Genomic DNA, 26,974 nt, shown 5'->3' with positions numbered 1-26,974 from the left:
AGAGACAGACAGAAAGACAGATAGACAGACAGAAACACACACACACACACACACACACACATATGAAACATAATGAGAGAGGGGGATTCAACATTGGTGAAAACACTAGAAACCTGAGGAAGCAGAGATACCTAAATTTGAAAGACAGTGCAGCAGGATTTCTGGAAGCCCATAGGAGTGACAGACCAGATAGTGTTTCTTCTCCTTCCTTTCCAGACCTGTTGGGTGTGAACTCAAGCCCACCTCTACCAGGATGCACAGCTGTGTTGAGTATATCTTGTAATCTCTTCCTTACTTGTCTTCACTTTCCTCTCTCTGTACTTCTCCTGTGTCCTTAGCTCACTTTGAGCCCTTAGCACAGAAAAGCTGTCATTAATGTCTGCTCTTTGGAAGGTTTTTATAGCACAGTATCAAGATCCTAAGAATAAAACTGTTAGTTCTCCTTGTAGAAGGCAGCAGCTATCCCTAAAAGCCTGTGCCACTGACTGTTCTTATGTGGACCTCATTCTAACTGCATTTCTTCCTTTTTATTATATTATCACATAGTTTATGGTAGGATATGGGTCAGATGACTCTCTATTTGGCAGACATAAAACACAGCTTACTCTACTCACCTAGATTGCCTTCTGACACTGTCAGAAGAAGCAATAGATCTAGGAATTAGGAACTTCGAGCTGCCATGCCTGGTGTTCTCTCTGTCAGTATTATTGGGTAAACATGGAGACACCAATGGAACCATCTTCTTACTCAAGGTAGAAGGCAAGATGACCTCTCATCTTTATGATTTGAAGTTTCCCCATGTTTATCATTGTTTTGGGACATGAAATCTTAATTCTATTGGGTTCTTCAAAACCCATTCTTAAAGCACACCAGGTCTGTGAAGACAAGACACTTAAAGTTTTCCTCTGCATCTGCCCCTTGATAGGGGCCATTGCTCACAGATTTGCTGATAAATAATGTGGAAACAGTGTTCTCAGAAATGTCATAGGTGGAAATAGCCAGTCAGAAACTTGGCTGTTATTGCTGTGAGGGCAATTTATTCTTAGAGATCAGGCCCTCCTAAAGCTGTTGTGAGAGAAGCACAGAAGGCTGGACAAATATGGGAGTATTTTGTGCAGTGCTAGACTCTTATGGAAGCTTGTCCTGCAGTATATCTATTAATACACCTATATCTGTGAATGATCTGTGAAAAACCTATGGTGTATTGCTCTGTTTTGCTCAGATCTATCCCCAGTGCCCATCTAAGGATGGGCAAAGCAAAACAATTAGGTCACACCAACATTTTTACATTGTAGGCATTTTAAGAAGTACAGGAAAAAAATTAACAACAGATTTGTTTTCTGAGTAGCAGGTGACTTAACATGACTTCAGATTTTGTTAAGGAAGTATATTCAGTTCTGGGGAGGAGGGGAACACCCATAGGAAAGGGGAGGGGTCGGGTTAGGGAGATATTGGTCCAGAAACCAGGAAAGGGGATAACAATCGAAATATAAATAAGAAATACCCAAGTTAATAAAGATGAAAAAAATAGAATACTATTTTGCTATAAAAAAAGAATACAAAATACCAATATGTAGAAAAATGAAGGAGTAATGAGACTATAAAAGCTGATAACATAGGCTTCAAGGATGGTCAGAGCCAGGTGCACAATACTTATAAAGGTCATATGGAAATAATATCAGAGACAGAAAATACATTGTCTGTGTATGAGTTTGTCTGTACGTGTGTGTGTGTGTGTGTGTGTGTGTGTGTGTGTGCATGTGTGCATTTGTTTTTATGTATATTTATGATCTACCGTGGATGTGTACAGATTTGCAACAACATATTCATTCTGGTATCTGTCTCTGTTAGTGGAGGTCAGAGGTCAATCTTGAGCATCATTCCTCAAGGCATTGTCCACCTTGGCTTTCAAATTAGAATCTTCATTGTGCTGGGCTGGATCACACAATATTTGTTATTCAGTTATTCAGTTATTGAGATTCACTGTCTCTCTCTTCCCAGAGCTGTGATTTAAAGAATGGAACATAGTACCCAGGGTTCTACCTGGGTGGTTGAACTCATGGCCTTATAGTCACAGAGCATGCACTTAGCAAAGTAAGCTGCTGTATCTACAGCTGGATCTGCTGTTCTGATGTTTCCCAATGTCAAAAGATTAATAAGGAAATGCAAGGTCTGCCTTGTATCTGAATTTGTGTATATGAGAAAGAAAAACAGATAGATGATAGATAGATAGATAGATAGATAGATAGATAGATAGATAGATAGATTAGATAGAGGTATGGATTAAACACATGTTGTGTGATGCACATGAAACTCTCTACCACTATCCTGTGGTAGGAGTAAAGCAGCCACATGATCCATGTTTTCCTGTTGGCATGTCCCATCCTCAGAGACCCCAAGTGCCATTAATGTGATTCTTATGGTTTCCTGCTCTAGCTGACATATGCCTCTATTTCATCCTTGTCAAACATTTTTAGATGTTTGCATTAGACTGTTAGCTTGGTGGGGTTGCTAATTGTTTGATTGACTGGTCCATAATTCTTTCATCATTCACCATCCCACTCTTTCCACAAACGTTTGCTTGAGTTCTAGTATGCAGTAGATACATGGTTAAAGACTCCCACCCCCTAAAACAAACAAACAAAAACAAAAACAAACAAACAAACAAACAAACAAAAAAAACAGAAAAACATAGCCTACCTCATGGAATCACTACAACTCATTGATTACTATGTTCCCTAGCCTGGGAAAAACCTGAAACCCAGTTTAACAGATTTTTTTTTCTTTTTCTTTCTTTCTTTCTTTTTTTTCCCCCAGAGTTGGGGACCAAACCCGGGCCTTGTGCTTGCTAGGCAAGCGCTCTACCACTGAGCTAAATCCCCAACCCCGGCATTAGATGATTTTTAAGCACATTTCCCAAACAAGAATTTAAGCCTCACATTTTTAATTATTTTTCCTAAAATTACCTATAACACAGCTTTGGAGGAATTGACTGGATAAAAAATAAAGATCTTATTTAAATGTTCTTTTCAAATGTCAGATAAGTTCCCCCAAAGTGTCTGTAAAACAGAAAATTTACCTTGAGTGGTACATTTCAAATATGCTCTGAATAAGATCTGTTTAGATGTTATTCAGTCATTTTTCAATGTCCCAGAAAATTAATCGTGTACAAAATAAAAACTGAAAAAGAACATTAGCTTGGTGGGGTTGCTAATTGTTTGATTGACTGGTCCATAATTCCTTCATCATTCACTATCCCATTCTTTCCACACAGCTTTATTAAAGTTCTAGTATGCAGTGGATTCATTGTTAAACATAACTCCCCCACCATCGCCATCGAAAGAACCCCACAGACTACCTCATGGAATCACTACAACTCATTCATTACTCCATTCCCTAACCTGTTTTGTGCTATTATAACAATATCTGAGACAGAGTAACTTATAGTTAAAGGCTGTTGTCTGACATTTCTGGAGGATGAGAAGTCTGATATCAAGGTGACAGTATGTAACAAGGCCAACATGATGAGACATTATCTGAACAAAGGAAAAAGAATGCGAAACTGAACTTCTGAAACACTAAACCCACAAGAGAGTTCAAAGATCTGCCTCTTAAATTGCTTTCATGGCAATTAAATCGTAATGATAGTTTTGATGAGCACAAATGTTCAAACCAGTTATGTATGTTATATGTGCTAAGTCTGGCCAGCATGTCCCTCCATCTGAAATCCTATTGCCAAGGATAAGTGTGAATTTGGAGGGATATAACCCTGGTGTCAAGACATGCATTTGTCCATGGTCTTATCTTGTTAAGTATTATCAAATAAGCCTTAGAATGTACCTCACTAGGGAAGGCTAGAAAGTTAGCTATTGAAGTTCCTATCCAGCTCAAAATAGTACAATCTATGAGACTGTTTTCTTTTATTTCCTTTAACATAATGAGCACATTTCCTACTTAATCACACACAAGTTGGAATACAATATTCAAAATATCCTATTTTAATAGACACACTAATTGCAAGATGAAGATATGACAATAAATGATGCTCTGTAAGAGTCTCCCTTCTCATAGACTAAACACAGACATGTGTGAGGATTTGCTCAAATACTCAACTAAAGAAAAGGATGGATAGCTAGTCTTTTAACCCAAAAAATCTTCCTGAGAGTTTGCTTATGCTATTTACGGGTGCTGTGAGCTTGAACCCCTGCAACCTTAATTTCCCCATGAATGAAAGGAAGTCATAGCACGTTATAGGGTTATGAGAAATAATTCCAAAGACACACACTGAAAACATAGTTCCCAACCTTTTCCAGGCAAGATGCTTGATAAAAGAGAGTGTTTACATTTTAAGTTCCCACTTTGTAAAAATTTTCTTCCGCATGTAATCTGAACTTTATTGCTCTTGCCATCTTTTCAGACAACTGTGATGACCCATTGGCCTCCTTCCTCTCACCAGTTGCTTACTCCAGTTCCTCAGATATCACTGGAAGTACCAGCTCAGCTCAACTGAATTGGAGAATGGGTAAGTATAGTGACTATTTCTGAAATCCAAGTATTAGATGTGGACAAGGTGTGTGCTAAGGAGAAAATTTCTTGTTCTGTCTATACAGGGGTCTCTTCCAATGTCACAGTCCAGAAATAAATTTGAGAGGTTAAGTCTATAGCAAAATGCTTCCCATCATGTAGTAAATAGTCAATGTGTTCCCCCAACAATATAAACCTCTAAGGAATTCCTTGTGTAGTTTTTGTTGTTGTTATTGTTTTTGTTGTTATTGTTGTTGTTATTGTTGCTGCTGCTGCTGCTGCTGCTGTTGTTATTGTTTGAGGTACCAACTTTGGAACCCAAAGCTTCATGAATATTAGGAGCATGCTCTCTCATAGGAGCCAATGGTCATCCTGTGAAATACTTTGTGTATATGAATTTATTTGTGTACAGACAAAATGTGAGTGTGTAAACATGCCTGCATGTATGCAATTGTAGGTTGTGGAAGGGATTGAGAACAACCTTGAATGATATTTTTATGTGTCATACACCCTTATGAGGAATGGTGTCTCATTACTCTGGAGCTTGAAGATTAGGCTGCCTGACTATCCTCCAGAGCTGGGACTACAACCATGTACAACTATGGCTGTTTGATTTTTAATATGGGTTCTGTGGGATCAAACTCAGGCTCTCATTGGTTGTATAGAAGTACTCCATCCATAGAACCATCGCCAACACTATAAATTTCCTTTTTGGTTATAGGAAGAAGTATTAGACGATATTATTTTTTAAATATTTGTTTTATTATGTACATTTTATATGTCAGAATAAATAGCTACCAAAACATGCTTTGTGATAAATTAATAAACTGTTCATTAAAATACTTTAATACATTTAATTTTACTGTGAGACTAATATTACTCTTTAAAGCATATATTGAATATACCTAATTAAAATAAGAACACAAGACACCGGCGGATCCCGGACCGCAGCAGCTCTCTGCTCCCAAACCTTGTGGGAGAGAGACCTCACCGCCTGATCAGGTGGGCACTCCTGAGGCTGCAGAGCGGAGGAGACCACCAACACTGCCCACCCCTGCCCACATCCCTGGCCCAAGAGGCAACTGTATAAGGCCTCTGGGTTCCCGTAGGGGAGGGCCCGGGAGCGGCAGGACCCCTGCACCTGAGACACTGCCGGAACCTGAAGGAAACAGACCGGATAAACAGTTCTCTGCACCCAAATCCCGTGGGAGGGAGAGCTGAACCTTCAGAGAGGCGGACATGCCTGGGAAACCAGAAGAGACTGCACTCTGTGCACATCCAGGCGCCAGAGGAAAACACCAAACGTCATCTGAAACCCTGGTGCACGGAGGCTCCCGGAAGGAGCGGCACAGATTTTCCCGGTTGCTGCCACAGCAGAGAGGACTTAGGCAGTACCCCACGAGCAAACTTGAGCCTTGGAACCACAGGTAGGACCAATTTTTCCCCTGCAAGAAACCTGCCTAGTGAACTCAAGACACAGGCCCACAGGAACAGCTGAAGACCTGTAGAGAGGAAAAACTACACGCCCGAAAGCAGAACACTCTGTCCCCATAACTGGCTGAAAGAAAACAGGAAAACAGGTCTACAGCACTCCTGACACACAGGTTATAGGACAGTCTAGCCACAGTCACAAATAGCAGAACAAAGTAACACTAGAGATAATCTGATGGCGAGAGGCAAGCACAGGAACCCAAGCAACAGAAACCAAGACTACATGGCATCATCGGAGCCCAATTCTCCCACCAAAGCAAACACGGAATATCCAAACACACCAGAAAAGCAAGACCTAGTTTCAAAATCATATTTGATCATGATGCTGGAGGACTTCAAGAAAGACATAAAGAACTCCCTTAGAGAACAAGTAGAAGCCTACAGAGAGGAATCGCAAAAATCCCTGAAAGAATTCCAGGAAAACACAATCAAACAGTTGAAGGAATTAAAAATGGAAATAGAAGCAATCAAGAAAGAACACATGGAAACAACCCTGGACATAGAAAATCAAAAGAAAAGACAAGGAGCTGTAGATACAAGCTTCACCAACAGAATTCAAGAGATGGAAGAGAGAATCTCGGGAGCAGAAGATTCCATAGAAATCATTGACTTAACTGTCAAAGATAATGTAAAGCGGAAAAAGCCACTGGTCCAAAACATACAGGAAATCCAGGACTCAATGAGAAGATCAAACCTAAGGATAATAGGTATAGAAGAGAGTGAAGACTCCCAGCTCAAAGGACCAGTAAATATCTTCAACAAAATCATAGAAGAAAACTTCCCTAACCTAAAAAAAGAGATACCCGTAGGCATACAAGAAGCCTACAGAACTCCAAATAGATTGGACCAGAAAAGAAACACCTCCCGTCACATAATTGTCAAAACACCAAACGCACAAAATAAAGAAAGAATATTAAAAGCAGTAAGGGAAAAAGGTCAAATAACATATAAAGGGAGACCTATCAGAATCACACCAGACTTTTCGCCAGAAACTATGAAGGCCAGAAGATCCTGGACAGATGTCATACAGACCCTAAGAGAACACAAATGCCAGCCCAGGTTACTGTATCCTGCAAAACTCTCAATTAACATAGATGGAGAAACCAAGATATTCCATGACAAAACCAAATTTACACAATATCTTTCTACAAATCCAGCACTACAAAGGATAATAAAGGGTAAAGCCCAACATAAGGAGGCAAGCTATACCCTAGAAGCAAGAAACTAATCATCTTGGCAACAAAACAAAGAGAATGAAAGCACACAATCATAACCTCACTTCCAAATATGAATATAACGGGAAGCAATAATCACTATTCCTTAATATCTCTCAATATCATTGGCCTCAACTCCCCAATAAAAAGACATAGATTAACAAACTGGATCCGCAACGAGGACCCTGCATTCTGCTGCCTACAGGAAACAGACCTCAGAGACAAAGACAGACATTACCTCAGAGTGAAAGGCTGGAAAACAATTTTCCAAGCAAATGGTCAGAAGAAGAAAGCTGGAGTAGCCATTCTAATATCAAATAAAATCAATTTTCAACTAAAAGTCATCAAAAAAGATAAGGAAGGACACTTCATATTCATCAAAGGAAAAATCCACCAAGATGAAGTCTCAATCCTAAATATCTATGCCCCAAATACAAGGGCACCTACATATGTAAAAGAAACCTTACTAAAGCTCAAAACACACATTGCACCTCACACAATAATAGTGGGAGATTTCAACACCCCACTCTCATCAATGGACAGATCATGGAAACAGAAATTAAACAGAGATGTAGACAGACTAAGAGAAGTCATGAGCCAAATGGACTTAACGGATATTTATAGAACATTCTATCCTAAAGCAAAAGGATATACCTTCTTCTCAGCTCCTCATGGTACTTTCTCCAAAATTGACCATATAATTGGTCAAAAAACGGGCCTCAACAGGTACAGAAAGATAGAAATAATCCCATGCGTGCTATCGGACCACCACGGCCTAAAACTGGTCTTCAATAACAATAAGGGAAGAATCCCCACATATACGTGGAAATTGAACAATGCTCTACTCAATGATAACCTGGTCAAGGAAGAAATAAAGAAAGAAATTAAAAACTTTTTAGAATTTAATGAAAATGAAGGTACAACATACCCAAACTTATGGGACACAATGAAAGCTGTGCTAAGAGGAAAACTCATAGCGCTGAGTGCCTGCAGAAAGAAACAGGAAAGAGCATATGTCAGCAGCTTGACAGCACACCTAAAAGCTCTAGAACAAAAAGAAGCAAATACACCCAGGAGGAGTAGAAGGCAAGAAATAATCAAACTCAGAGCTGAAATCAACCAAGTAGAAACAAAAAGGACCATAGAAAGAATCAACAGAACCAAAAGTTGGTTCTTTGAGAAAATCAACAAGATAGACAAACCTTTAGCCAGACTAACGAGAGGACACAGAGAGTGTGTCCAAATTAACAAAATCAGAAATGAAAAGGGAGACATAACTACAGATTCAGAGGAAATTCAAAAAATCATCAGATCTTACTATAAAAACCTATATTCAACAAAACTTGAAAATCTTCAGGAAATGGACAATTTCCTAGACAGATACCAGGTATCGAAGTTAAATCAGGAACAGATAAACCAGTTAAACAACCCCATAACTCCTAAGGAAATAGAAGCAGTCATTAAAGGTCTCCCAACCAAAAAGAGCCCAGGTTCAGACGGGTTTAGTGCAGAATTCTATCAAACCTTCATAGAAGATCTTATACCAATATTATCCAAACTATTCCACAAAATTGAAACAGATGGAGCCCTACCGAATTCCTTCTATGAAGCCACAATTACTCTTATACCTAAACCACACAACCCCAACAAAGAAAGAGAACTTCAGACCAATTTCCCTTATGAATATCGACGCCAAAATACTCAATAAAATTCTGGCAAAACGAATTCAAGAGCACATCAAAACAATCATCCACCATGATCAAGTAGGCTTCATCCCAGGCATGCAGGGATGGTTTAATATAAGGAAAACCAACAACGTGATCCATCATATAAACAAACTGAAAGAACAGAACCACATGATCATTTCATTAGATGCTGAGAAAGCATTTGACAAAATTCAACACCCCTTCATGATAAAAGTCCTGGAAAGAATAGGAATTCAAGGCCCATACCTAAACATAGTAAAAGCCATATACAGCAAACCAGTTGCTAACATTAAAATAAATGGAGAGAAACTTGAAGCAATCCCACTAAAATCAGGGACAAGACAAGGCTGCCCACTCTCTCCCTACTTATTCAATATAGTTCTTGAAGTTCTAGCCAGAGCAATCAGACAACAAAAGGAGATCAAGGGGATACAGATCGGAAAAGAAGAGGTCAAAATATCACTATTTGCAGACGACATGATAGTATATTTAAGTGATCCCAAAAGTTCCACCAGAGAACTACTAAAGCTGATAAACAACTTCAGCAAAGTGGCTGGGTATAAAATTAACTCAAATAAATCAGTTGCCTTCCTCTATACAAAAGAGAAACAAGCCGAGAAAGAAATTAGGGAAACGACACCCTTCATAATAGACCCAAATAATATAATGTTCCTCGGTGTGACTTTAACCAAGCAAGTAAACGATCTGTACAATAAGAACTTCAAGACACTGAGGAAAGAAATTGAAGAAGACCTCAGAAGATGGAAAGATCTCCCATGCTCATGGATTGGCAGGATTAATATAGTAAAAATGGCCATTTTACCAAAAGCAATCTACATATTCAATGCAATCCCCATCAAAATACCAATCCAATTCTTCAAAGAGTTAGACAGAACAATTTGCAAATTCATCTGGAATAACAAGAAACCCAGGATAGCTAAAGCTATCCTCAACAATAAGAGGACTTCAGGGGGAATCACTATCCCTGAACTCAAGCAGTATTACAGAGCAATAGTGATAAAAACTGCATGGTATTGGTACAGAGACAGACAGATAGACCAATGGAATAGAATTGAAGACCCAGAAATGAACCCACACACCTATGGTCACTTGATTTTTGACAAAGGAGCCAAAACCATCCAATGGAAAAAAGATAGCATTTTCAGCAAATGGTGCTGGTTCAACTGGAGGGCAACATGTAGAAGAATGCAGATCGATCCATGCTTATCACCCTGTACAAAGCTTAAGTCCAAGTGGATCAAGGACCTCCACATCAAACCAGACACACTCAAACTAATAGAAGAACAACTAGGGAAGCATCTGGAACACATGGGCACTGGAAAAAATTTCCTGAACAAAACACCAATGGCTTATGCTCTAAGATCAAGAATCGACAAATGGGATCTCATAAAACTGCAAAGCTTCTGTAAGGCAAAGGACACTGTGGTTAGGACAAATTGGCAACCAACAGATTGGGAAAAGATCTTTACCAATCCTATAACAGATAGAGGCCTTATATCCAAAATATACAAAGAACTCAAGAAGTTAGACCGCAGGGAAACAAATAACCCTATTAAAAAATGGGGTTCAGAGCTAAACAAAGAATTCACAGCTGAGGAATGCCGAATGGCTGAGAAACACCTAAAGAAATGTTCAACATCTTTAGTCATAAGGGAAATGCAAATCAAAACAACCCTGAGATTTCACCTCACACCAGTGAAAATGGCTAAGATCAAAAACTCAGGTGACAACAGATGCTGGCGAGGATGTGGAGAAAGAGGAACACTCCTCCATTGTTGGTGGGATTGCAGACTGGTAAAACCATTCTGGAAATCAGTCTGGAGGTTCCTCAGAAAATTGGACATTGAACTGCCTGAGGATCCAGCCATACCCCTCTTGGGCATATACCCAAAAGATGCCTCAACATATAAAAGAGACACGTGCTCCACTATGTTCATCGCAGCCTTATTTATAATAGCCAGAAACTGGAAAGAACCCAGATGCCCTTCAACAGAGGAATGGATACAGAAAATGTGGTACATCTACACAATGGAATATTACTCAGCTATCAAAAACAACGAGTTTATGAAATTCGTAGGCAAATGGTTGGAACTTGAAAATATCATCCTGAGTGAGCTAACCCACTCACAGAAAGACATACATGGTATGCACTCATTGATAAGTGGCTATTAGCCCAAATGCTTGAATTACCCTAGATCCCTAGAACAAAGGAAACTCAAGACGGATGATCAAAATGTGAATGCTTCACTCCTTCTTTAAATGAGGAAAAAGAAAACCCTTGGCAGGGAAGGGAGAGGCAAAGATTAAAACAGAGACTGAAGGAACACCCATTCAGAGCCTGCCCCACAGGTGGCCCATACATATACAGCCACCCAATTAGACAAGATGGATGAAGCAAAGAAGTGCAGACCGACAGGAGCCGGATGTAGATCGCTCCTGAGAGACACAGCCAGAATACAGCAAATACAGAGGCGAATGCCAGCAGCAAACCACTGAACTGAGAATAGGTCCCCCGTTGAAGGAATCAGAGAAAGAACTGGAAGAGCTTGAAGGTGCTCGAGACCCCAAAAGTACAACAATGTCAAGCAACCAGAGCTTCCAGGGACTAAGCCACTACCTAAAGACTATACATGGACTGACCCTGGACTCTGTCCCCATAGGTAGCAATGAATATCCTAGTAAGAGCACCAGTGGAAGGGGAAGCCCTGGGTCCTGCTAAGACTGAACCCCCAGTGAACTAGACTATTCGGGGAGGGTGGCAATGGGGGGAGGTTTGGGAGGGGAACACCCATAAGGAAGGGGAGGGGGGAGGGTGATGTTTGTCCGGAAACCGGGAAAGGGAATAACACTTGAAATGTATATAAGAAATACTCAAGTTAATAAAAAAAAAAAAAGTAAAGATGTGTCCTGTAAAAAGACACAAAGTCTTTGTTAATAGTTGCCAAATACCAGAACTCCAAATGGCCATTAAAAGATGAATGACTAAATAAATTACCACATTTTATTACAAAAAAAAATAAGAACACAAAAAATATAATCATAAAACATAGAAAATATGAAGGGTAAGTACTCCATCTGGTAAAACTAGAGTATTTACACTTGACTAGTCTGTTATGCAAAGTAAACTCAACCAATATAATGTTAGATATTTAGCTATATTGATTTTTGTGATGTATAGAGATTAATATAGAGAACTAAATTATCTCTTTTTGTGAAGAATTTAACCTATACAATTTTTAAATCTGATCACTATTATAAGCTTTTTCTTGATGAAAAATACTTGAGTGCCCTGGCTAGGAAGATGGCTCAGGGGGAAGAAGTACTAGTCTCATAAGCATAAGAGCAGAGGTTCAGAACCTTAATTTTCATGTAATTTCCAGGAGGGTGTGGTAGTTGCCTGCAGTTGCACATTCAGGAGACAGAGACAAGCCATGCCTAGAGCAAGGTAACCAGCCAGACTAGTCAAATAGTAAGTTCCTCACCTACAAGAGAACTTGCTGCAACATATCAAGTGAAGAGCAACCGAGAAATACCTTTAAAGTTTCCCTTTTGTTCCTTTGATTAAAAACACTCTGACCAAAAACAACTTAGTGGAGGAAGTGTTTTTTCAAGCTTCCAGATTCCCATTCATCACTAAAGGAATCCTGGACAGGAATTCAAAACAGAATCTGAAGATAGGCTGCTTGCTATTGCATTACCTCGAACCAAATATCTCACTCACTGCCAAGAATGTATAGCAGAAACCATGGAGTTGTAGAATGATCCCTGATGTTTACTTCCTTAACAAACTTTTTAATAGAGTAACCCTGTCTGGGAGTGTACTACCCTTCCTACTTATATTAACAAAAATACCCACTTAGACATGCCCTTAGGCACAAGCTAGTCAATTACTCAAGGAGCCTTTCTTTGGTGACTCCTGACTATGTCAGATTGATGGTTAAAGGTATCTAGGGTAACACAGATAGCAACTCTGGGCCTCTTTACATGTAAATGAGTATATGTACATCCACAAACATTACACACACACACACACACACACACACAAACACACACACACAGAAGAACTCTCCTGTGCTCACATATAAACACACCATATACACAAGTGTGTGTGTGTGTGTGTGTGTGTGTGTGTGTGTGTGTATAATTTTATAGGGAAATATACTATATCCATTGGTCTTTTCCCATTTGTGCTTTTCAACTCTATGTCACATATTTTATTAGGATAACTATCTTGTATTTTTCTATATTGATGTACCTTTGCATTCTAAAATGCATTGTAGTCAATTATTGACTATTGCTATTGTTATGTTGACTTTCAATGGATTTAATTCGTTAATACATTATGATTTTTGAGTCTCCATCAATTCTGATTTATAGATTTGTTTTTACTCTTGTAGTTTATTTCATGATATATGTTACAAGATTGTTGTCATGATGGTATCTATAACCAAAAATCAGAGTCATAATTTTTTTGAAAGTTCATCTAAGAATACAGATTTTTCTCCCTATTTATTTGGAGGAAACAGGTAAAGAATTGCTTATGCACTGAACATGAGTGTTTCTTTCCACTGTTCCCAAACAATACTGTACAGCAGTTATTTATTTAGAATTTACAATCACTTTTCTGTTATTTTTATACCAAAATCTTGAACATCTGTAGGTGTGATGCAGAACTTTCTGGATTGAGCCCTTGAGATGCCAACAGATTGTACTACACTAAAAGGGGAAAAATATCTCATCATAGCACAGTAGAGAAATTACTGATGTAACTTCTATTCTAATATTGGTATTTGATAAACCATAGTACCAAACTGTATTGTTTTAGGCAGATTATCTTATTATTCCATAACAAAACTATAGTAAGATATGAATAATAACATTTTTCCAATAAATAGCGTTGCTGAACGTCAGAGAGTTGCTGAACTTTCCCAACAACATACAGTAGGAAAAGGAACATACTTGGGCCTAAACACAACTGAAATAAATTCAAAATTTAGAATGCTCACTACTGTGATAACTGTAGCTTGATTCATTAAGAAAGCTGGAAGGGAAATGGAGCATCACACAAAATGACTGAGAAACTAACCACCCAGAACTCACACGCCATCTGTGAAACTATGGTATTCCATGGGCATCAACAAACCACTTGTTAAGCTCAGATTTATATCTTTGCATCTCTGGATGATACCTGTCTTGCAATATCACCTGGAGAACCAAACTGGAAACCCATCTTGAAAAGAGCTTCCCACTGCAGGACTGAAACTTGGGAGTCATGCAGGGAGGTCCCATTTTGATTTCTGGAAATAAACACATGCTGAGACATTTTAATACCGTTCTAAATGTGCTTCACAAGACAATTAGTCTCATTTTTTCTCAAATTCTGAGATACCAGATCAACAGTGTCTGAGAACTCTGTATTCATTTCTGGGGAGACTGAGAGTCTAATTTTAGGGCACTTACCTCTCTACTAGACAGTACTTCTGTAATGATTAAATATACTTGCCCTTTTCTGGCTTGGTGAAGAATCAGAGTTCTCCAACTCCAACTAGTACATGTGAAAGAGGAGTTTGACTCCTAGTTTCTCTTTGTTAGCCTCTAAACAGAGAAGACTGAACAGAAGCTACAGTCATGAAATCTGGATACAGAGACTAGAACTACTCTTCTAGACCAGTGTACAATGTACTGTCAAAACTTTCTGTTCACAGTGCCTCATCTTTCCTTAGGGAAGAGCAAACAAGAGCTCTAGGAAAAACAGAAGCCCTCTCTCTCTCTCTCTCTCTCTCTCTCTCTCTCTCTCTCTCTCTCTCTCAATCTCTCCCTTCCTCCCTTTTTTCCTCCCTTCCTCCCATCCATGTGTGTGTGTGTGTGTGTGTGTTTGTGTGTGTGTGTGTGTGTGTGTGTGTGCATGCCACATTCGTGTATGTCTGAATCACCTGGCCATTTCTGCCAGTGACATTACCCTAATAATAGCACTGATGTTTTGTGACACTATTGAGCAAGTGCATATACAAAATATTTCTGCAAGTTTTCAAAATGCAACCAGAGGTCCAAGCCAATAGTTTATGACAAGTAATGAATAGTCAGTGCCTCTGTGATTATTCAAGAGCACCTCTTATGTGTTAGGCATTGCACTAGAACCTTCACACATGATTGCTCAAAACAAATAGGAATGCTATTTATAAAAAGTTGATGATTTGAGGAGATGACTCAGTTGGCTAAGCGCCTGCTTCACAAGCATGATGATCTGAGTCCATTATCCATATAAAAATCCTGGAAAGGTAGCATTTACAGTAACCCAAGCTTTGTGAACTGTAAATAGAGCCAGGAGGATTCCTGGGCCTTATTGGTCATATAGTCTAACCAAACCAGAGGGCTACTATTTTGATGAGAAACTTGCCTCAAAAGACATAAAAGCATGGTAGAGGTGATGAAAAGATGGTTAAGTCTATTTATTTACTCTTCCTGAAGATGCCAGCTGTCATAACCTGTGGATCACAACCACCTATAACTTCATCTTTAGTGGATGTGTGCCATCTTTTGTCATACACAGGCATGTCACACACATGTGAATAGACAGATATAGACACATACAATTTAAATAATAATGAAATAAACAAAATTTAAATAATAATAAAATAAACACTTTAATAATTAGTTTGTATCTTCTTGTAATAATTATTTAATCTCAAATTCAGGTTTCTACCCACCATTGATTATTCAGTTCCCAGAGAAAAAACAGACTTTTATTCTTAAACTCTAATCAGCACTTGACCTAGGCAGGTGTCTACCCACTTTGTTATTAGAATCTATTTTCACATCAAGAACCCTTGGATTATACCTTGCTATGATCCATTTAGGCTGCTCATAACTCCAACTGGCTAGCCCTTATGACCTGACGCTGGTTTCCTCTTCTCTTACCCTTCTCTCTCCCTAGTGGTCTCTTCTAACTCCAAGACTGAGGACCCAAGAACTCTGTGTTTTTATTCACCAATCACAGATAACTTGAGAATGGGCAACTGCCTCTGTAACTCTCCAAGCTCCAAGGTGTTTGAACCCAGATTCCTGTTAGCTAAAAAGAGGAGAGAACAGATATCTCGGCTATAGGTGAGGGAACAAGTACACATCTACTCTGCTCTTATTTTGTCTTATTGTTCCAGGGACTTCATGGCATCTTCTTACAGGGATGAGTATTATTCTGCCCCACTAAGTCCAGTGATAAAAACACCAGTCTCTCTCACAGACATCCTTGCAGACAGAACTAGAGACAATATTTTAACAGCTATCTTAGTGTCCTTTAACCAAGTCAGACTGACACTTGTAACTAGCCATCATCATTATCTTAATTGATGCCAAAACTCTAAAAGGCAGACTTTATTAGCTAGCATGTAGTTTACTGGTATCAGATATTTAATCTGTCCTCAAAAAAAATAGAAAAGAAAAAACTTATGGTTTGCAAGGACAGCTGACTTGGTCTGGACAACTGAATAATAAGGAAGGAGGTGTGTTATAAGGGAAACAACACCCTTCATAATAGACCCAAATAATATAAAATACCTCGGTGTGACTTTAACCAAGCAAGTGAAAGATCTCTATGCTAAGAACTTCAAGCCCCTGAAGAAAGAAATTGAAGAAGACCTCAGAAGATGGAATGATCTCCCATGATCATGGATTGACAGGATACATATAGTAAAAATGGCCATTTTATCAAAAGTGATCTACAAATTGAATGCAATCCCCATCAAAATACCAATCCAATTCTTCAGAGAGTTAGACAGAACAATTTACAAATTAATTTGCAATAACAAAAAACCCAAGATAGCTAAAACTATCCTCAACAAAAAAAGAACTTCTGAGGGGATCCCTATCCCTGAACTTAAGCAGCATTACAGAGCAATAGTGATAAAAACTGCATGGTATTGGTACAGAGACGACAGATAGAACAGTGGAATAGAATTGAAGACCCAGAATGAACCCACACGCCTATGGACACTTGATTTTTGACAAAGGTGCCAAAACCCTCCAATGGAAAAAAGATAGCATTTTCAGGAAAAGGTGGTGATCAACTGGAGGTCAGTATGTAGAAGAATGCAGACCGATCCATGCTTATCACCCTGTACAAAGCTTAAGTCCAAGTGGATCAAGGACCTCCACATCAAACCAGATGCACTCAAACTAATAGAAGAAAAAGTGGGGAAGCATCTTGAACACATGGGCACTGGAGAAAATTTACTGAACAAAACACCAATGGGTTATGCTCTAAGATCAAGAATCAACAAATGGGATCTCATAAAACTGCAAAGCTTCTGTAAGGCACTGTTGTTAAGACAGAATGGCAACCAACAGATTGGGAACAGATCTTTATCAATCCTACAAACGATAGAGGGCTAATATCAAAAATATTCAAAGAACTCAGGAAGTTAGACCGCAGGGAGACAAATAACCCTATTAAAAAATGGGGTTCAGAGCTAAACAAAGAATTCACAGCAGAGTATGGTTGAGAAACACCTAAAAAATGTTCAACATCTTTAGTCATAAGGGAAATGCAAATCAAAACAACCCTAAGATTTCACTTCACACTAGTGAGAATGGCTAAGATCAAAAACTCAGTTACAGCAAATGCTGGTGAGGATGTGGAGAAAGAGGAACACTCCTCCATTTTTTGTGGGATTGTAGACTGGTACAACCATTCTGGAAATCAGTCTGGAGATTCCTCAGAAAATTGGACATTGAATTACCTGAGAACCCAGCTATATCTCTCTTGAGCATATACCCAAAAAATGCCCCAACATATAACAAAGACACATGCTCCACTATGTTCATAGCAACCTTATTTATTTCCAGAAGCTGGAAAGAACCCAGATGCCCTTCAACAGAGGATTGGATACAGAATATGTGTTACATCTACACAATGGAATATTACTCAGCTATCAAAAACAATGATTTTATGAAATTCATAGGCAAATGGAAGAATTGGAAAATATCATCCTGAGTGAGGTAACCCAATCACAGGAAAACACACATGGTATGCACTCATTGAGAAGTGGCTATTAGCCCTAATGCTTGAATTACCCTAGATGCACAGAACACATGAAACTCAAGAAGAATGACCAAAATGTGACTGCTTCATTCCTTCTTTAAAATGGGAACAAGAATACCCTTGGCGGGGAATAGGGAGGCAAAGATTAAAACAGAGGCAGAAGGAACACCCATTCAGAGCCTGCCCAACATGTGGCCCATACACCTACAGCCTCCCAATTAGATGAGATGGATGAGGCAAAGAAGTACAGGCTGATAGGAACCGGATGTAGATCTCTCCTGAGAGACACAGCCAGAATACAGCAAATGCATAGGCGAATGCCAGCAGCAAACCACTGAACTGAGAACAGGACCCCTGTTGAAGGAATCAGAGAAAGGACTGGAAGAGCTTGAAGGAGCTTGAGACCCCACAGGAACAACAATGCCAAACAACCAGAGCTTCCAGGACTAAGCCACTATCTAAAGACTATACATGGATTGACCCTGGGCTCCAACCTCATAGGTAGCAATGAATAGCCTAGTAAGAGCACCAGTGGAAGGGGAAGCCCTTGGTCCTGCCAAGACTGAACCCCCAGTGAATGTGATTGTTGGGGGGGAGGAGGTTGTTAATGGGGGGAGGATGGGGAAGGGAACAGCCATACAGAAGGGGAGGGGACTGCTTAGGGGGATATTGCCCTGGAAACTGGGAAGGGGAATAACAATCAAAATGTAAATAAGAAATACTTAAGTTAATAAAGATGGAAAAAATAAAAAGAAAATAAAATAAAAAGGCGCCCTGGATGCCAGGGAAAGGACATAGTGTTCTTATCTTGATGTCTGGGATTTGTTTAGGTTTTCTTAACATGGCCTACTTAGTCATTTGTACTACAGTTGAGGTAATTAACTAATTCCTTCTGTGTTATGTCAACCAGCTTTCCACATGAGTGTTAGGAATTGTTATTTTATTTTCAAGAAAGATGAAGTCCAAGTTGGAAAAGTCTCCTTTCAATGAAATTCTGTTCTGTAGTCATAGAAGTGCTCAGTGGTGGACACTGGCATTTTCTGGAATTATATGAAAAAAATCTGTTTATTCCAGACTTTGCACTTCTAACATCCCAATCAAGGACTCCACTCAAGTCTAATGCAATTAACCATTGAGTGTATTCAGGTAACTTTCAGAACTGTGACTAAGAAGCTACATACAGCAACATGGATGATTCATTAACAGTGAAGCACTGAAAAGTCTAGCTTTATCCCCCAGACAGCTCAGCTGATTTCAAAGTCTTCTCTCTCCAAGTGATTATTTTGGTATAACATCTGAGAGGGGCCTTGTAAATATTGGAGTTTAATGGAACTTTAGAGACATGTGAGTTTTGCTTACTTCTTGAGAATCCTGACTTCCTCTTATATACAAGAAGGAAATTTTAATTCAGTGTTGTATTCAACAAGGTATATTCTTGCATTCAACCTGCTAAACCATTGTAAATGGAGGAGTAATTTTTATGTAAATTTTGGGCATTAATTTAAAATACTTGAATCTCCTTGGAATCACATAAAATTTACTAGGTACTGAACAGGTGTAAAATATTTTTCTTCCAATGTATAACAGCACTATTGAATATAATCAAGTCTGATTACATGCAGGAAGAAGGTATACAGCAGGTAAATATATAAATGTATACTAGCACACAATGTTTGTCCAAAATGAGAGGGAAAATCCAGGAAGGCTGTGATCAAAACCCAAGCAATATAAGTGTAATGTGTTCCATTGGTAACAGAATCATTTCTTAAAGCATAAAAGTAAAGTAAAAACAGTACCACTAATGCAGCTATTGTGTAAATCAAGACCCAGAATTCCAGTCCAGGAATTGAGGACTAGGTTGTTAAAGTCTCCCTTAAGCTCTCAGCATTGCTATCTCATTAGTGAAGGGGATTTAGAAAATGGATTATGTTCCTTCTCTTCCATTGCCCCTCAACCTCTGTTTAATTTCACACAAGGAAAATGAAAAGCAAGAAAGAGCATTAATCCCTTCTGAAATTACCTGGAAACTACACTAAGCAGATGCCAGTGGCCATTAACTTAGACAGCCAAGTCATTTTATGTAATTAAGGCTTAGGAAGGTTCACTGTGTGTCAGATGTGATGTGATTGTGACAAGAAAGGTTTAAATGGAAAGATTAATTCATCAGAGCTTTCACAAACACTGGCAATAGGAAATTCAGGAGCTGCTGGGCAAAGATTAAACTGTCCATATGTGGCTTAGATCTTGACAATTAGGGGAAGAATTTAATTTCCTTGTGCAATTAGAAACAAGGTGATCATACAGCTCTTAGTATCCATAAGAGGAAAAACATTCATGGCTCTCTTTCTAATGAAACAGTTTATAAGTAATAATCCTTAACATTATCACTTGAAGTTTTAAGTCTTCTTCCTCACTTAAAAACATATTATTAAGATGTGGATATTTAGAATTTCAGATCATATATCTGTGCTGTGACAATTTTGTTTAATTGAAGATTTTGATTATTTTATATGAATATATTAGAGAGTTCTTGAATCTCTTTTTTGGCACAGAATACACAAACATAAACACACACACAAATACACAATACTCTATACCACTTGTTATGAAACACATACACACCAGACACTGGACAAATAATAGACCATACTACCCCACACTCACTGACACACACCAGAAATTCCACACAGACGATACACACATTATACCACCCACACAAAACCAGATTACACTATAGCTCACACATATCACCACACACACAGACACATAGACACACACACGCACACATGCACATACACATGCACACACACACACACACACACACACACACACACACACACACACACACACACACTGTCTTTCTTAGGCAATACTAGTCACCCATGGAGAACTTTAGAAGTTGCTTTTAATTTTGAACCATTTTACTTTAAAGGGATGGGATTGGAAATAATTTGTGAATCAGAGTAAATTAGTGTGGTTGCCTCATATGTGAGTTAAGAGCACTGAGGACCCTATAATGGTCTGCTTGCTAAATGAATGCTCCAGGCTCCCATATAAACTGATTGCTGCTATATGATTTCTATTTAATGTGTTTTAAATAGTTTCAGAACTGGGGATGTAGTTCAGTTGATAAAAGGCTCATAACATGCAGACAGGGTAGGATCCATTTCCCAGCAATGAATAAATGAAATATGTTAGTATGACTGTAGTTCTAGAACATAAAATAGAGGTAGAAATTAGAGGATCAGAAGTTCTAAGTCATGACCAGTAACACAGACAATTTGAGGATAGCTAAAGATCCTGTCTCAAAAACTTATAAACAAAAAATAATGATGTAAATAATATTAGTAGAAATTGGCCAACCCATTTCCTCTTCTAAGATTCATCTTTCTAGGGTTTAATGTCATCAGTACTTTACTTTTTTTCTCTTCTAGCTTCCCAAAGGTAGAACAGGTGCATTTATATATATTTTTTTTCTTCCTTTTGTGGCCTCATATTGCTATTCTAATCAGTGGAAACAAATGAGCCTTGAGGAATGGGGATCAAGAGGAATAGTGGGATGAATCTTTGTCACAATTATAGGTTATTAATGTGGACAGATAGACAAATAGACATCAGCAATGGAAAGACTCTGACGAATAACTGAGACCTATATAGTGACATGGATCTCTCCTAACTCTCTGAGGAAGGAAGAGATTTCACAGCCCAAACCTGCATGCAGAGGATCTCCAGTTCCAAGGTAGAATCACAATGTGTGGTCACCAAAACCCACTATACACATAAACTCACTTTTGCAGAGGAGAGATCTCAGCATCTGGGTGTCAGTTGCCTAGGAACCCACATATAATGTTTTAGTAGTATGCTTGTGTGTATCTGAGAGAAAAGAAGGCAGCTAAAGATACTGTGACCTAAGCAGCAGCTAGATTCATATATCATGTTCTTACATTCTCCTGATCGGCTGGATCAACAGATTCATAATGCTATTATTTATTCCAGAGAGGGATACCCTATTCTAGAATACTTCTGAAATATCTGTGTCTTCATATTTTACTGCTATGTGTTATTCACCATAGATTTAAGTGATAAATGAGCTTGGGAAATTTTGAAGTTGACTGAGATTTTCTGAACAAGGAAATGTGTGAGGAACTTTAGCCCTCTCTTTTTTAGAATAAAATCAGTATTCTTAAATAATTCTTACTGTTGTTTCTCATCTCAATTTCTATTTTCTTACTCTTTTTCTCTTTTCTGATCTTTTCCTAACTCCTCCTTTTCTTCCTTTCTTTGCCACTTTGATACAGGTTTTTACTCTATAGCTCAGGCTAGCCTTGAATTCATGAACATTCTTCTGTATCGGTCTCTGAGAGCCAGGATTACAGACCAAAACAGAATCCCCAGATTTAAGAAAATTCTTAAGCAGTCATATATATATGTATATATATACAGTGTGTCAACAGTCTGAGGTTTGTAAGCAGTTAGGGCTGCTTGTGTTGATTAAAAGAAAGAAAAGAACACGATGACTAAACACTTTTGTTTTCTTAGAGGTCTGTGGTTTAATATTTGCCATGATCAGAAAGAAAACAAGGAGCCCTGTGCCTCTTAAACACTCAGCACTGTAAAATAAGTCCTTATTTCCCTCTACTGGAGAGCACAGAACACCTTCTTTTAGTATTAGTCATGTGGCTGCAACAAAATACCTCACAGTTGCAACTGAATAATTTTTTATAATAAGCATTGCTTTGGTGATATTGTCATATATGTACCTGCACTCGCACCACTCTGTGTGTGTGTTTGTGTGTGTGTGTGTGTGTGTGTGTGTGTGTGTGTGTGTGTGTGTGTGTGTTTATCATCCAGGGACAAGAACCTAGGGTTTCATCCATGCTAGTCAATTATTCTAGGCTAATCTATACCTTAAACCTATTTGAATGCTATTTTTTCTTTTTTCTTTTTTATTTGATTTTTTTTAAGATTTTCATTTCAAATGTTATTGCCTTTCACAGTTTCCTGGACATAAATCCCCTATCCCATCACCTTCCCCTTTTTCTATAAGGATGTACTTGTACCAAACCATCCCCTCTTCCTGCCACCAGACATTCCTCTATACGGGGGTGGGGGGGAGGTCCAGTCTTGGTAGGACCAAGGGCTTTCCATTCATTGGTGCCCAACAGGGACCTCTTCTACTACATATGCAGCTGGAGCCACGGGTCAGTCCATGCATAAAATTTGGGCAGTGGTTTAGTCTCTGGGAGCTCTGGTTGGTTGGCATTGTTGTTTTGATGGGGTATCCCATTTTTAATAGGGTTATCTGGCTCTCTGGGGTCTAACTTACTGAGTTCATTGTAAATTTTGGATATAAGCCCTCTATCAGAGGTAGGATTGGTAAAGATCTTTTCCCAAGTTGTTGGTTGTCCTTTTGTCCTAATGACAGTGCCCTTTGCTTTACAGATGCATTGGAGTTTTAAGAGATCCCATTTATCTATTCTTGATTTTAGATCATAAGGCACTGGTGTTTTGTTCAGAAAATTTTCTCCTGTGTCCATGTGATTGAGACTCTTCACACTTCTTCTTCAATTAGTTTAAGTGTATCTGATTTGATGTGGAGATTCTTGATTCACTTGGACTTAAGCTTTGTACAGGACTATTAGAATGGATCAATTTACATTCTTCTACACTGTGACAGCCAAATGAACCAGCATCATTTATTGAAAAATGCTATCGTTTTTCCATTAGATGGTAATAGCTCCTTTGTCAAACTTCATGTGACCATAAGTATATGGGTTCATTTCTGGGTCTTCATTTCTAGTCCACTGCTCTACCTGGTAGTCTCTGTACCAGCACCATACAATTTTTATCACTCTTGCTCTGTAATACTGCTTGAAGTCAAAGATGGTTATTCCCCCAGACCTTCTTTTATTGTTGAGGATAGTTTTTACTATTCTGGGTATTTTGCTATTCCAAATGAATTTGCAAATTGATCTTTCTATCTCTATGAAGAATTGAGTTGGAGTTTTGATGGGGATTGCATTGAATCTGTAGATTACTTTTAGCAAAATGGCCATTTTTACAATATTAAATCTTCTAATCCATGAGTGTGGAAGTTTTTTCCATCTTCTGAGTTCTGCTTCAATTTTTTTCTTCAGACACTTGAAGTTCTTGTCGTACAGATCTTTCACTTGCTTGGTTAGAGTCACTCCGAGGTATTTTATGATATTTGGGACTATTGTGAAGAAAGTGATTTCCCTATTTCTTTCTCAGCCTGTTTATACTTTGAGTAGAGGAAGGCTACTGATTTCCTTGAGTTAATTTTATACCCAGCCACACTGCTAAAGTTGTTTATCAGGCTGAGTAGTTCTTTGGTGGTATTTTTGGAGTCATTTAAGTACACTATCCTACCATCTGCAAAATATGATATTTTGATTTCTTCCTTTTCAATTTGTGTCCCTTTGATCTCCTTTTTTTTTTCCTGATTGCTCTGTCTAGGACTTTGAATACTAAACTGAATAAGTAGGGAGAAAATGGACAGTCTTTTCTAGTTCCTACTTTTAGTGGGATTGCTTCAAGTTTCTCTCCATTTAGTTTAATGTTGGCTACTGGTTTGCTGAATATTGGTTTTAATATGTTTAGATAAGGGCCTTGAATTTTTCATCTCTCCGGGACTTATATCATGAAGAGGTATTGAATATTGTCAAATGCTTTCTTAGTATATAATGGATGATTATGTGTTTTTCTTTTTGTTTCTTTTGGTTTGTTTATAAAGTTGATTGTGTTAATGGATTTCCATACATTAAAGCATCTCTGCAACCCTGGGATGAAGCCTACTAGATCATGATGGATGATCATTTTGATGCATTCTTGGATTCAGTTTGTGAGAATTTTATTGAATATTTTTGCTTCAATATTTATGAGGAAAATTGGTCTGATGTTCTCTTTCTTTGTTGGGTCTTTGTGTGGTGTAGATATAAGCATACTTGTGGCTTCATAGAAGGAATTGGGTAGTGCACCTACTGTTTCTATTTTGTGGAATAGTTTGGACAGAATTGGTATGAGGTCTTCTATGAAGACCTAATAGAATTCTGCACTAAACCCATCTGCTCCATGAATGTTTTTGGTTGGGAGGCTTTTAATAACTGCTCATATTTCTTTAGGAAGTATGGGATTGTTTAGATGGTTTACTCTTTCCTGATTTAACTTTGATTAACTTTTGTTGAATACAGGCTTTTGTAGCAGGATCTGATGAATTTTTGAATTTCCTCAGAGTCTGTTGTTATGTTTCCCTTTCATTTCTGATTTTGTTAATTTGAATATACGCTCTGTGCTCTCTGGTTAACCTGGCTAAGGGTTTTTCTGTCTTGTTGATTTTCTCAAAGAATCAACTCCTAGTTTTCTTGACTTTTTTGTATAGTCCTTTCTGTTTATACTTGGTTGATTTCAGCCATAAACTTGATTATTTCCTGCCTTCTACTCCTCTTGGGTGTATTTGCTTCTTTTTGTTCTAGAGCTTTTAGGTGTGCTATGAAACTGCTAAGTTATGCTTTATCCTGTTTCTTTTGGAGGCACGCACAGCTATGAGTTTTTGTTTTTGTTTTTGTTTTTCCTTAGAACTGCTTTCATTGTGTCCCATAAGTTTGGTTATGCTGTGCCTTCATTCTCATTAAAATCTAAAAATCTTCACTTTACTTCTTCCTTGGCCAAGTTATCATTGAGTAGAGCATTGTTCAACTTCCATGTATTTTGGGTGCTTTCTGACATTTTTGATGTTATCGAAGACCAGCAGTCTGATAGGATGCATGGGATTATTTCATTTTTATTGTATCCGTAGAGGCCTGCTTTGTTAACAATAATATGTTCAATTTTGCAGAAGGTACCATGAGATGCTGAGAAGGTATATTCTTTTGTTTTAGGATAAAATGATCTATAAATATCTGTTAAATCTATTTGGTTCATAACTTCTGTTAGTTTCTCTATGTCTCAGTTTAGTTTCTGTTTCTATTATCTGTCCATTGATGAGAGTGGGGTGTTGAAATCCCCTACTATTTTTGTGTGAGGTACAATATGTACTTTGAAATTAATAATGTTTCTTTTATGAATGTAGGTGCCCTTATATTTGGAGCATAAATATTTAGGATTGAAAGCTCATCTTAGTGGATTTTTCCTTTATTGAATATTAAGTGTCCTTTCTTATCTTTTTTTGAAAACTTTGGTTGAAAATCAATTTTATTGGATATTAGAGTGTTTACTCCAGCTTGTTTCTTCGGGACATTTGTTTGGAAAATAGTTTTCCAGCCTTTTACTCTGAGGTAGTATCTGTCTTTGTCTCTGAGGTTTGTTTCTTGTATGCTGCAAAATACTGTGTCCTCTTTACATATCCAATCTGTTAGTCTATGTCTTTTTACTGGAGAATTGAGTCTACTGATGTTAAGAGATATTAAGGAAAAGTGATTGTTGTTTCTTTGTTGTTGTTGTTGTTGTTGTCATTAGAGGTGATATTATGTATGTGTGTTTCCCTTCTTTTGGTTTTGCTCCAAGGATATTACTTTCTTGCTTTCCCAAGGTTGTAGTTTCCACCCTGTGTTAGAGTTTTCCATTTATTATCTTTTGTAGGGCTGGTTTTGTAGAAAGATGTTGTGTAAATTGTGTTTTGTCATGGGATATCTTGTTTTTTCAATGTATGTTAATTGAGAGTTTTTCTGGATATAGTAGCCTGGGATGTCTTTTGTGTTCTCTTAGGGTCTGTATGACATCTGCACAGGAATTTCTGGCTTTCATTGTCTCTGGTGAGAAGTCTCATGTAATTCTGATAGGTCTGCATTTGTATGTTACTTTACCTTTTTCCCTTACTACTTTTAATATTCTTTCTTTGTTTTGTGCATTTGGAGTGTTGACTATTATGTGACAGGAGGAATTTCTCTTCTGGCCCAATCTGTTTGGAATTCCATAGACTCCATGAATTTTTATGGGCATCTCTTTCTTTAGGTTAGGGAAGT

The 26,974-nt window shown here is 38.2% G+C and overlaps 1 protein-coding gene across 1 annotated transcript in view; it reads left to right on the top strand.

The window, feature by feature from the left end:
• Cntnap5bl1 (contactin associated protein family member 5B like 1) overlaps nt 1–26,974 on the top strand; it is a 985,855-nt gene that overhangs the window by 173,860 nt on the left and 785,021 nt on the right. The window contains 1 exon segment of the mRNA NM_001329899.4: nt 4,418–4,522. Within this exon segment, the coding sequence (NP_001316828.2) occupies nt 4,418–4,522 (105 nt within the window).

The sequence above is a fragment of the Rattus norvegicus genome, chromosome 13 (genome assembly GCF_021556685.1).
Source record: "Rattus norvegicus strain SHRSP/BbbUtx chromosome 13, alternate assembly SHRSP_T2T, whole genome shotgun sequence".
NCBI classification, from domain to species: Eukaryota; Metazoa; Chordata; class Mammalia; order Rodentia; family Muridae; genus Rattus; species Rattus norvegicus.
The sequence above is the reverse complement of the archived record's forward strand: the minus strand, read 5'-3'. Positions and strand labels throughout refer to the sequence as shown.